Source organism: Herpailurus yagouaroundi, unplaced genomic scaffold (assembly GCF_014898765.1).
Source record: "Herpailurus yagouaroundi ecotype Mexico unplaced genomic scaffold, PumYag 180, whole genome shotgun sequence".
Taxonomy (NCBI): Eukaryota; Metazoa; Chordata; class Mammalia; order Carnivora; family Felidae; genus Herpailurus; species Herpailurus yagouaroundi.
In genome coordinates this window covers 14,288,404-14,302,337 of record NW_024412411.1, presented here as the reverse complement: position 1 = coordinate 14,302,337, position 13,934 = coordinate 14,288,404, and the positions used below count along the sequence as shown (strand labels likewise).

At 34.6% G+C, this 13,934-nt stretch overlaps 1 protein-coding gene across 1 annotated transcript in view; it reads left to right on the top strand.

Annotated features, from left to right (window-relative positions):
• Positions 1 to 13,934, top strand: part of DLG2 (discs large MAGUK scaffold protein 2) — a 2,103,489-nt gene that overhangs the window by 299,935 nt on the left and 1,789,620 nt on the right. The window contains exon 3 of the mRNA XM_040489720.1: positions 5,337 to 5,482. Coding sequence (XP_040345654.1) covers positions 5,337 to 5,482 — 146 coding nt within the window. The remainder of the gene's footprint in view (positions 1 to 5,336; positions 5,483 to 13,934) is intronic.

The following is a 13,934-nucleotide window of genomic DNA, read 5'->3' as shown; positions in this document are numbered from 1 at the left end:
TCTTTCTTTCTTTCTTTCTTTCTTTCTTTCTTTCTTTCTTTCTTTCTCTCTCTCTCTCTTTTTCTTTCTTTCATTAGTAGACACTTGAATTGGTGTGAGATGCTATCTTATGGTTTGGATTTGCATTTCTCTGATGATGAGTGATGTTGAGGATCTTTTCATGTGTCTGTTGGTTATCTGTATGTCTTCTCTGGAGAAATGTCTGTTCATGTTTTCTGCCCATTTTTTAAATTGGAATTTTTTAGTGTTGAGTTATATTTTTTAATATAGTTTGGATATTAATCCCTTGTTGGGTATATTGTTTGCAAATATCTTCTCTCATTCAGTAGGTTGCCTTTTCATTTTGTTGATGGATTCCTTTGTTATGCAAAACCTTTTCATTTTGGTAGTTGCAATAGTTTATGTTGCTTTTGTTTACTTTTCCTGATGTAGACCTATCCATAAATATGTTGCTAAGGCCAGTGTCCAAGAGATTACTGCCTATGTTTTCTTTTAGGAGTTTTATGGTTTCAGGTCTTATATTTAGGTCTTTAATCCATTTTGGGTTTATTTTGTGTATGGTGTAAAAAAGTGGTCCAATTCCATTCTTTTCATGTAACTGTCCAGTTTTCCCAACACCAGTGAATGAAGAGACTGTCTTTCATTGTATGTTCTTGTTTCCTTTGTCATAGATTAATTGACCATATAAGTGTGGATTTATTTTTAGGTTCTCTATCCTATTCTATTAGTCTGTGTCTAGTTTTGTGCCAGTGCCATACTGTTTTGATTACTATAGTGTTGTAATATATCTTGAAATTTGAGATTGTGAGACCCACAGCTATTATTCTTCCTCACAATACCTTTGGCTATTTTGGGTCTTTTGTGGTTTCATGAAATTTTTAATATTATTTGTTCTTTTTATCTTTTGTTCTTACACATTTTCCAAGCTGACTTCACAGTTACTTTATTGCCAGTGGCAAAATAAAGTTGTAACTCGGCGTAAAATTTGAGTATTTTTAAGTTTTCTATGTAAATCTTGCTATTTATGAAACACTTAAAATTTTTGTTATTTAAAAATATATAATACATACAAGAGAATATGTGTGATTTATAGATAATATATGCAGCATAATAAAACAATAAGCATTTCTGGAATCACAACCCAAATCTAGAACTTGACCATTGCTATTTGCATCTACCTGTGTTCCTCCCTCACCCCATTTTCTTGCCCACCCCTTCTGCTGAGGTAATTATATCTTTTCATGTGCTTCTTTGTTTTGGTGTAAATATTTCTTCACATATGTATATATGTATGCCTAAAAATACATATATAGTTTAGTTTTGTGTGTTTGTGAACTTTACAAAAATATTTTTATGCTGAGACTTGCTTTCATCATTGAGCATTGTTTTCAAGATTTATTCATGTAATTTCATGATAACTGGAATTTATTCATTTTCACTACTGCATAAATTCTATTTTGAGAATATGCCACATTTAATCATTTTCCTTTTGATGGACATTGGACTGGTTCATAATTTTTTGCTATTATGATCTCTGCTACTATGAAAATTTTGGTTTGTTTCCTGGTGCATATGTGCAAGAGTTCATTTAAGATGTGTACTGGGTAGTAGAAATGCTAGATTATAGGAGAAATAAATGTTCAATTTTACAAGATAAGATTATTTTCTTAAGTAGTTATAGCAATTCCACTCATCAGGAATAAATAAAAGTTTCTATTGATCCATATCTTTTTCTTTTTTATTAATTTTTTAAATGTTTAGTTATTTTTGAGAGAGAAAGAGAGCACAAGTGGGGGAGAGGCAGAGAGAGAGGGAGACACAGAATCTGAAGCAGGCTCCAGGGTCTTAGCTGTCAGCACAGAGCCTGACATGAGGCTTGAACTCTCGAAACATGAGATCATGACCTGAGCTGAAGTTGGGCAGTTAACTGAAGAGCAATCCAAGTGCCCCTATATCTTTTTATTTTTATCAGTGATGTACATTTCCTTCACTGTGAAATGCCTGTTCATACTTTTGACCCATTTTTCTTCCTTTTCACTTATATGTCTTTTCCTTTTTGATTTGTTGGGCTTTGCATATGTAGATACTGTTCCTTTGCCTATGTGTGATGAAACTGTCTCCTCTAAATTCATATCTTGTCTTTTTCACTTTCTTTATTGAAGTGTAATTGATACATAATAAACTACACATGTGGAGTGCATGGTTTAATATGTTTTGAAATATGTATATTTTAGTGCAACTATTAGCACAATCAAGATAGTAACCATATACATTGCTGCTTAAAGTTTCCTCTTGTCCCTTGATAATCCCTCCCACTCACCTGTTCCTGCCAGCCTTCACCCCAACCCTCATTCCTAGGCACCACTGAATTTTTTTTTCTGTCAATATAGAATTTGTATTTTCTAGAATATTTTTAACTGGTATAAAACATGCACTCACTTTTGTCTGACTTTTTTCACTTGATTATTTTGAGATTCATCTATGTTGTGTGTATCAATAGTTTGTTACTTTTTATTGCTGAACAGTATTTTACTGTATGGATATTTCACAATGTGTTTATTCATTCATCTATTGACAAACATTTGGGTTGTTTCCAGATTTGACTTTTCATAGGGACATATATGTGTTCCTTTCTCTTAGATAATACCTAGAACATGAATGGTTGGATCATACAGTAGTTGTATGCTTAACTTTTTAAGAAACTGAAAAACTGTTTTTCAAAGTGGTTATAACATTTTTCATTTTCAGTATCAGTGTCATGAGAGTTCCAGTTCCTTCACATCCCCATCAATCCTTGGTATGATCGGTGTTTTTAATTTAGCCATTCTAATAAATAAATAGTGGTATCTCATTGTGGTTTTGATTTTTCATTTCCCTAGTGACCAATGATGTTGAATCTTTCCATGTGGGTTTTTTTGTTTTTTTTTTTTTGGCCATCTGTTATTTCTATTATTTTCTTTAGTGAAGTGCCTGTTCAAATCTTTTGGCCATTTTTCTATTGGATTGCTTGGTGTCTTATTGTTTTGAGCATTCTTTACATGCTCTGGAAATAAGGTTTTTTTTAAATTTTTTTTTACATTTATGTATTTTTGAGAAACAGAGTGAGACAAAGCATGAGCGGGGAAGGGGCAGAGAGAGGAGACACAGAATCTGAAGCAGGCTCCAGGCTCTGAGCAAGCAGCACAGAGCCTGATGCGGGGCCCAAACCCACAAAATGAGATCATGACCTGAGCCAAAGTCGGACGCTCAACTAACTGAGCAACCCAGGTGCCCCAAAGTTTTTTTTTTAAATCAGATATATGATTTGCAAAGGAACATAATTCTATGCTCATATTTATTTTCTCTAAAAAAAAATTAAGTTTTTATTCTACTGTTGTCTGGCTTCCATTATTGCTTTTGAGAAGTCTGATTAGTCTTTTTTCTCTGATTTTAAGATCCTTGCATTGTCTTTGGTATTCTGCAATTTTATTATGGTATGTACATAGCTTTTGTTTATTCTCTTTTGTGTAAGTTCTTACTTTCAGTATCTGTGAATTCATATTTTCATAAGTTCTAGAAATTTTATATCTATCGTCTCTTTAACTAGGACTTGTTATTTATCCTATTTTCTCCCCAAAGATATCTATTAGAAAAATACTTCGCTTTCTTATCCATTCTTTATACATTCAAATTATAATTTCATATGTTCTATTTCATCTTCTCTTATGTTGAATTCTGGGTAATTTCTTTGGGAATATTTTCCAGTTCTACTTTATTCAATCTGCTGTTTAACCCATCAATTGAGTTTTTAACTTAAGAAGCCCTGATTTCTTTACTGAAACCAAGATCTGGGGCCTAGGTGTACTTGCTCTTGAATTGTTTTTCCCGCTCTGCCCTCTCAGCCTACAAATGTATAATAGAACTAGGAAACATATAGATACATAATCATTTTTATTTCCAATCATAGTTTTCTGTATCTGTCTCACTCCTTTTCTCCCTTTTACCCTTCCTCCTCTTTCTTCCTTTGTCCTCTTTCTTCCTTCCTCTTTTTTCCTTCCTTCCTTCCATTCCTTTTAAAATTTTTGAATTTATACACATAGCCTCAATTCTAATCCAGTACTACTTTATTTATTCATTATTCTTTGATATATATATTCTATATAGCGGAGAATGCTATATAGAGGCCAAAGTCTGGATATTAATTGTGCTTATTCTTACTGGGGTTTCATTAATTCCAGGTCCTTTCAGCATATTGATTAAGAAAACATCTGTGTGTGTACTAAACTTTGTACATACACATCTGCAAATATTTCTATATGTATTCATTTGTACCCATATTAAGCTAAAAAAGAGTTTATACTGATGTTTCCAATCGAATCCAAAATCATATAGATCATTCTAGTACCCTACTCCCCACCTGTCTCCACGTACTTGTTTGTAACCCCCTACTCCAATAGTGAGAAACCTGGTGCCCACCATCCTGCATCCATTTAACTGTTCAATTCTAGTATATATGTACAGTGGTTCCAAAGTTCCTAACTTGTACTATTCCATGGGAAACAAATTTACCAACTAGAAAATAGAGAGGGTTCTTTTGTAATAATTCCTTTGTCTTTGGTTTTACAATTTCTACTCATTTGTAGGACACCTTTTTCTCCTACTGCCTTCAGGGAGGTTGTTTCATACATTTGTAATACAATTAGATTCTTTTGTCTTAATCTGTGTTTCATCTTGGGATTCCCTGACCTCCAAAATTATTTTTAAAAATTTGCATACATTAAGGTTTACTCTCTGTGCTGTAATGTTCTATGGGCTTTGACAAATGCTTCTTGTTAGGTGTCCACTACTGCCATATCATTACAGAATATTTTCATCACCCTGTGCTTTATCTATTTAATCCTCCTCCCCACTCCCAGAACCTCTAGTGATCACTGATAATTTTACTGCCTCTTTAATTTTGCTTTTTCTAAAATATTATATAAGTTAACTCAAACAAGAGGTAGCCTTTTCAGACTGGCTTTTTAAACTTAGCATTTAAGAATCTTCTATGTTTTTTGCTTAACTTGATACCTCATTCCTCCTTATCATTGAATATGAATTTACTATATTTTATCTATTCATTGATTGAAAGTCATCTTGGTTGCTTCCAGCTTTTGCAATTATGAATATAGCTCCTATAAGAATTCTCATGCAGATAAAAATGCAGTTTTAATGATTTCCTTATTTTTGTTATTGTTCTTTGGGATCATGTGTATGTAGTTCTTTTAATTAGCAAATTTTTTCATATATACATATATGCAGAAGCAATTTTTGTGATGGTACATGACATTTGATCCTTGCCTTAAATATTTTCACAGATATTCAAGAATTTTATGAGTTGACATTGCTAAATTCTCAAAAAAGTTGTGATCAGAAGATAGAAGAAGCCAATCAAGTTGCACAGAAATGGGAGAAAGCATCCCTTCTTGCTCCATGCCATGAAAACCTTCAAAAATCTGCAGAGGTATATACTGAAACATCTAAAAGAACTAAAGAATATTATCACTTACTTATACCTGTAAAGTGGTCACAGGCATAGTAGTAGTAATCATTATCAAAAGATGACAACAACAATAATATAAACATAGTTGTACTATACTGTATGCAGTGTTTTATACATAAAAATCCAGATTTTGCCAAGAGAAAATAGGGCATAGGAAGGACATGATTCTTCCATAGTACAAGTGAGCTCTGTTATGAATATTGTGATAGTTTGAATTAACTCAAGTTTAAGGCATTCTGGAATTTCACAACATGGCTCTAGACGCAGTGTGGCAATAAAATGGGTAGTGGGAGTAGAAAGTGTGGTCTATGGCTGTGATCTCCATAGCAGGGCCCTATATCTTTGGGAGTTTTAAAATGATCCATTAAGGTTTAGGGACAAAATGCTAGAACTTCCATTTATATTTTTTATCATGTTCTTTTTTTAAATTTTTGAATAATTTATATTATATAGTATATTAACAGTAATACATACACATTTAAAAATAAATATAAGGCTAGTAGAGTTGTGTGTTCAAATGATTTTTATAGATAGGGTTATGAGATCAAATGTTTGGAGACTACTGTTGGAATTAACACTTACCAAGAGTAAGGCAATTTGAGGAATGTCTCAGGTTCATAACAGAAGATTAATATGGAGGCAGGGGCAGATCAATGATATTTTTAAGTGGCATTCAAAACTTGGAAAGCAGGTAGTACTACACACACACACACACACACACACACACACACACACACACACACAATCTGTCAAGACTGGTATAGTGAAGCTGACTTGGAAGGTACATGGAATCCTGGTGCTAATCAATGGCACTTTGCTGAATCTTCGGATTATTAACTGAGGCCTGTGATATACTTTTTATCCTGCTCAAAATTGATTTGAAAATCAGAAAAGACTAAGACTAATGATTGCCTTAGTTAATTACTTGAAGAAAATGTTAACAATATGTGTTAATTAACAATAATGTGTTAATTGATACCAACTATATGAAGTTTATAAAATACTAAAAGCATTAAAAAATCTTAATTTCAATACATAACATTATTTTCACTTTTTTAGTCTTTTTTTTATGTACAAATATGTGTTCAAAAATTGGTACACCAGAATATAGAGTATTTTTTCATGACTTTTAGATTTAATACTATACTATTTGCCCATATCATGTCATTAAATATTTTTGGCTACATTAAATATTTAATGGCTACAAAAATATTCCGTCTTTTGGCATTTACTTAAATAATTCTCCATTCCACATTTAGGCCATCTCCAGTTTTCTGCTATGAATAATGCTATAATAGACATCTGTATATATAAACCATTGTGTCTTTTCGGATGATTTCACTGGGGTTAATTTTATAAATGAAACTAATGAGTTCAAGGACATTGACATTTGTAATGCTTTTGATACAAATTGTCAAAGTGCTTTGCAGAAAGATACTACAAGCAGTATTTGAAAAGGCATATCTACCTATGTTTTCTATTTCGTTGCATCATCTTCAATTTCTTTCGTCAGTGTTTTATAGTGTTCAGGATACAGGTCTTTCATCTCTTTGGTTAGGTTTATTCCTAGGTATCTTATTGTTTTTGATGCAGTTGTAAATGGGACTGATGCCTTAATTCCTCTTTCTCCTGCTTCATTATTATTGTATAGAAATGCAACAGATTTCTGTGCACTGATTTTGTATCCTGCAAATTCATTTACTGAATTCATTTACCAGTTCTAGCAATTTTTTGGTGGAGTGTTCTGAGTTTTCTATATAGAATATTGTGTCATCTGTAACTGGTGAATTCCTTGCAGATTTGGATTCCTTTTATAATTTTGTGTTGTCTGATTGCTAAGGCTAGGACTCCCAGTACTGTGTTAAATAACATTGGTGAGAGTGCATATCCCTGCCTTGTTCCTGATCATGGAGGAAAAGCTCTCAGTTTTTCCCGCCTGAGGATATTGGCTGTGAATTGTTCATATACAGCCTTTCTTATGTTCTTGCTCTGCTTTGATGAGGGTTTTTATTATGAATGGATGTTGTATTTTGTCCAATGCTTTTTCTGCATCTGTTGAGAGGGTTCTCAATAGATAGGGTTCTTATCCTTTCTTTTATTAATGTGGTGTATCACATTGATTGATATGATTTGTGAATATTGAACCACACTTGCAGCCCAAAAATAAATCCTACTTGATTGTGGTGAATGATTCTTTTAATGTACTGATGGATTTGATTTACTAGTATCTTGTTGAGAATTTTTGCATTCGTGTTCATCAGGGATACTGGTCTGTAGTTCTCTTTTTTAGTGGAGTCTTTGTCTGGCTTTGGTATCAGGGTAATGATGGCCTCATAGAATGAATTTGGAAGTTTTCTTTCCATTTCTATTTTTTGGAATAGTTTGAGAAAAAAGATATTAACTCTTCTTTAATGTTTGGTGGAACTCACCTATGAAGCCATTGTGTTTTGGGAGATTTTTGATTACTGATTCAATTTCTTTGCTGGTTATCAGTCTGTTCAAGTTTTCTATTTTCTCCTTTTTCAGTTTTGGTAGTTTATGTTTCTAGGAATTTATCCATTTCTTCCAGGTTGTCCAATTTGTTGGCATATAGTTTTTCATAATATTCTCTTAAAATTGTTTGTATTTCCGTGGTACTGGTTGTTATTTCTCTTCTCTCATTTGTGGTTTTATTTATATGGGTCCTTTCTCTTTTCTTTTTGATAAGCCTGGCTAGAGCTTTATCAATTTAATTAATTTTTTTTCAAAGAATCAGCTCCTGGTTTCATCAGTCTGTCCTATTGTTTCTTTTAGTTTCTATATCATTTTATTTCTGTTCCAATCTTTTTTATTTCCCTTTTTCTGCTGGCTTTAGGCTTTGTTTGTTTTCCTTTTTCTAGCTCCTTTAGGTAAGGTTAGGTTGTTTGAGATTTTTCTTACTTCTTGAGGTAGACGTGTATTGCTGTAAAATTACCTCTTAGAACCACTTTTGCTACATTCCAAAGATTTTGGCCCATGTATATTCATTTTCATTTGTTTCCATGTATTTTTAGATTTCCTGGTTGACTCAGTAATTCTTTAGTGGCATGTTATTTAACCTCCATGTAGTTGTGGTCTTCCCAAATTTTTTCTTGAGTTTGACTTCTAATTTCATAGCCTTGTGGTCAGAGGTATGGTATGAAATTGACCTTTTTGTATTTATCGAGGCCTGATCTGTGATATAATAGGTGATCTATTTTGGAGAATGTTCCATGTGCACTTGGAAAGAAGGTATGTTTTGCTATTTTAGGAAGGAGTGTTCTGTATATATCTGTTAAGGACATCCAGTCCAGTGTGTCATTCAAAGTCATCGTTTTCTTGTTGATTCTCTATTTAGATCTGCCCATTGATGTATGTGAGGTGTTAAAGTCCCCTACTATTATTGTGTTATTACCAATTAGTTCCTTTTTGTTTGTTATTAATTGTTTTATACATTTGGATTGTTCTATTTTGGGTGCATAAATATTTGCAATTGTTATGCCTGCTTTTTGGATTGTCCCCTTTATGATTAACATCATGCCCTTTTCTGCCTCTTTTCCAGTCTTAGTGTTAAAGTCTAGGTTGTCTGATACAAGTATTGCTACTCTGAGTTTCTTTTGGCATCCATTTGAATGATAAATGTTTCTCCACCCCCTCACTTTCTTTTTAAAAGAATTTTTTTAATGTTTATTTTTGAAGGAATGGGGGAGGGGCAGAGAGCGAGGGAGACAGAGAATCCAAAGCAAGGCTCCAGGCCCAGAGCTGTCAGCACAGAGCCTGACTCTGGGCTTGAACTCATGAGCTCTGAGATCCTGGCCTGAGCTGAAGTCGGACGCCTAACTGACTGAGCCACCCAAGCACTCCCTCCACCCCTTCACTTTCAATCTGCAAGTGTCTTTAGGTCTAAAATGAATATCTTGTAGGTAGCATATTTATGGGTCTTTTTTAAAAAAATCCATTCTGACATCTTATGTCTTTTGATTGGAGTGTTTAAATCGTTTACATTTAAAGTAATTATTTTTTAAAATTTATTTATTTTTGAGAGAATGAGTGAAAGTGGGGGAGGGGCAGGCAGAAAGGAGACAGAGGATACAAAGCGGGCTCTGTACTGACAGCAGTGAGCCAGATGTGGGGCTCAAACTCATGAACCATGAGATCATGAGCCATAGTCAGATGCTTAACAGGCTGAGCCACCCAAGTGCCCCAACACTCAAAGGAATTATTAATAGATATGTATTTATTACCATTTTATTACTTGTTTTTTTCATAGTTTCTGGAGGTTTTCTCTGATCCTATCTTATCTTTGTCACTTTTGTTCTCTCCTTTGCACTCAAAGAGACCCCTTTAGTATTTCTTGCAGGGCTGGTTTAGTGGTCATGAATTCCTTTAGTTTTTGTTTGTCTGGAAAACTATCTCTCCTATTCTCAATGATAGCTTGCTGGATAAAGTATTCTTGGCTGCAGATTTTTCCCATTCAGCGCTTTGAATATATCATTTCTCTCCCTTTTGGTTTGCCTAGTTTCTGTTGAGAAATCTTCAGCTATCCTTATGGGTTTTCCCTTATAAGTTAATGACTTCTTTTGTCTTGCTCCTTTTAAGATTTTTTTCTTTATCACTATATTTTTCAAATTTCATTACAATGTCTTAGGGTTGTCCTTCTTTTGGTGACTTTGATGAGAGTTATTTGTGACTCCTGGATCTAGAGATCTGTTTTCCTTCCCCAGTTTTAGGGAGAGTTCTGCTATTTTTTCTTAAAATAAATTCTCCCCACCCCCCCCTTCTTCTCTCTTCTTCTGGGACTCCTATAATAGAAATGTTATTACATTTGATGGAGTCTTTGAGTTCCGTAAGTCTATTCTCATGTTCCATAATTCTATCTTTGATTCAGCTTCATTATTTTCCATTATATTGTCTTCTAGGTCACTAATTCATTCCTCTGCTTTTTCCAGCTTACTGTTCATTGCATCAAGCTTGTTTCCAATCTCATTTATTCCATTTTTCATGTCTGATTGATTCTTTTTTTTTTTAACTCCTATCTCTTTTGTAAGAGTCTCACTCAAGCCCAGTGAGTATCCTTATGGTTGTTGCTTTAAATTCTGCATCAGTCATGCTACTTATATCTGTTTTGCTTAGATCTCTGGACATGGCCTTATGTTATTATTTGATTTGGGATGAATTCCTCCATCTTGGCATTTTGCCTAAGTCTCTGCATTTTTCTTTGTGTTAGAAAAGCCAGTTATGTCTCCTGCTCTTGAGAGTAATGGCCTTAGGAAGAAGTCCACCAGGTTTTGGTGCTTCATGGGGTTTCTCAGGTGTGTGCTCTGCTGCTGTGTTATGGCTGCTCTGTCCTTCAGACCAGACATCTGTAGAGGCTCTTCTTGCCTTCTATGAGCACTGTTTGATCCCTTGCCTTAATGTGGTTACTTTTAAGTGGGTGTGTTCTCATCTGCTTGTGAAATGAGACCTGACACCAACTTCACCAGTATGAGTCCCGGCAGAACTTTCTGGCTAGGAGATGTAGAGTGGGCAGGGGTTTGTGCTGATCTTCTGGGGAAAGGGCCCATCACAGTGGGACTGAGGCAAATTTGACTCAGAAGGGCAGTCCTGGCTGAGCAAAGGGCAGTGGAGCTTGGTGTAAGCAATTTGGGAAGCCAGTGTTGGAGATGTAAGCAAGTTAGGAAGCCAGTGTTGGAGCTGTGCTGTTCTGTGTTTATACTGAGTGGATGGGGAGGGAAATGGTGCCATCCAGCTCCCCTGTTCCTGGAGAGGTGTTTCTGTGAATTGTGCCTACCAGCAACGTTCTGCCCCAGACATTCTTCCGGTTGCTATTTTCACACTGTCTTTCCCTGTTGTTTGCCTGCCTTCTCTCCATGAGCAGGGCATACCCTCAGGTCTCTATCCTAGCCAAGCTTGCTGATCTTTCAAACTCCAGGCTTTAAGCCCAGCTGGTTGCAAGAACTCATGAAATTTATCTCCTTTTGTTTTCCAACCCAATGGCTTTGGGGAAACATTCTCCTTTTGTGTTTCACTGTGTGCTCCTCTTTCTCTCATCTTTTTCCAGGACCACAGCTTCCTCCCCTCTGCAGCACTTATGATCCATTTCTCCCCTATACCACATCTCTGTACTTCCTACCTTTTTCAATGTGGCCTCTTTTCTCCTTTGAGTTCTGTTTTTTTTTTGTTTGTTTGTTTTTTTTTTTTTTTTTTTTTTTTTTTTTTTTCCTGTCAGGCTTCAGGCCAATTTCTGGGGTATTTAGCTCTTTTACCTCTGCTGTAAGGGTCTCAATAATATCTTCTTTTCTCAAGCCCAGTGAATATCTTTATGATTATTGTTTTATATTCTCCATCAGGCATGTTACTTATATCTGTTTTACTTAGATCTCTGGGCATAGCTTTAGGCTGTTCATTTGGTATTGATTTGGGATGAATTCCTTTGTCTTGGTATTTTTTTAGAAAAATGCTTAATGTTTATTTATTTTTGAGAGAGAGAGTGTGTGAGCAGGAGAGGGGCAGAGAGAGCAAGGGAGACACACAATCTGAAGCAGGCTCCAGACACTGAGCTGTTAGCACAGAGTCTGATGTGGGGCTTGAATTTATGAACCTTGAGACCATGAACTGAGCTGAAGTTGGATGCTTAACTGACTGAGCCACCCAGGCTCCCCCCACCTCTGTCTTGGTATTTTGTCTAAGTCTCTGCCTTCTTCTTCAGTGTGGCCTCTTCTCTCCCTTTAGTTTTGGAGTTTGTTCTGTCTTCAGGTCAATTTCTGTGGTATTTCAGATGATTTGGTAGTTATCTCATTGTGTTCATTGGACGAGACAAGCCTAGGGTACTTCTACTCCATTGCCATCTTCTTCTCTCTCTATTTATTTCTTTTGTTATTCTTTCATGCTCTTTGTTTTTCAAAGTGGTATAAAATTCTTACTGTTTTGTAAGAGCATTTTATGTATGAAATATGTCATCCTATTGTCATAATTATTGCATTTCTTGTTTCTTGATTTCTATTAATTCTGCTTATAGTGTTTTTTGACATTTAAAGTGTTAATTTTTTTAAATTTTTTTTATTTTAACGTTTATTTATTTTTGAGACAGAGAGAGACAGAGCATGAACGGGGGAGGGTCAGAGAGAGGGAGACACAGAATCTGAAACAGGCTCCAGGCTCTGAGCCGTCAGCACAGAGCCCGACGCGGGGCTCGAACTCAGGGACCGCAAGATCGTGACCTGAGCTGAAGTCGGCGGCCCAACCGACTGAGCCACCCAGGCGCCCCTAAAGTGTTTTTAATTTTTTTAATGGTGAAATCTAACACCATGTTTTCTTTTTTCTTTTTCTTTTTTTCCATTCCAGCATTAGTTAGCTATTCACTGATGTTTTTTCTAGGCTCTTATTACTTCTTTTTTTTTAATTTTCTGAAATTATTTTTAGTCAATTTAATAGTCCCATGCATATACCTAATTTTACATATATGATCAAATATACACTTTTTGTTTTAAAGTCAGTGCTCCTTTTATGTTTTCCATTTTTGCATGTTTTCCCTGTTACTCACTCCTCACCCTATGCTGCATTAGTTCTACCCTCCCTATGTACAAGGTACCCTATATTAACAACTTAATGTGTTTAATCCTCTGTACTCATAAAATGAGTATTCATGTATAAACATATACATGTATCTTTTGTATATCTATATACAGTTTATACATATCCATGTACACATAATATGTAGATACAGAATTTTGAAGAGTAATTGTTTCTCAAAAAATCTTCATATTATATGAATGTTTTTCAAGTTGTCTGGTATACCTTTAATTCGTACTTCTAATGGATGCATAATTTCATAGTGTGCATGTATCATAGTTTATTCAGTGTTCACCTTTCAATGTAAATTTATTGTTTTCACTTTTCTCTCATTGCTATTAATACTGTAATCTAATGATTTCATGTATTTCTGAACATATTGATATTTTTATTCTACAGGATAGATTCTTAGGGGTAATATTATTGGCTCTAAGGGTATACATACTTTTAATCTGAATAACTGTTGCCAGACTGATTTCACCTTTCATATTTTCACTAACAATGTACGTTGGTACAATTTTACTTCATGTTAATCCCAGCTATAGGTGTTGCTGTTCTTAATTTTTGCCAGTTCAATAGGCCTAGTGATCCATCATCTTTAACTTACTTTCCAATTATAAGAATATTAGTGAATTTGAGGAGTTTCTTATGTTTGTTGGCTATATTAATCTGCTCTTCTGTGAATTTATTCATATTCTTTTCTCATTTTTCTGTTGTATGTCTCTTTGTTGTCCATTTCTATGGGCTTTTTGTATATTCAAATGATTCAATTTACACACTCTCGCTGGATAGATAGATAGATTTTCTCAAGGATAAAAATTTTACCTGAAATGTAAATTCATGT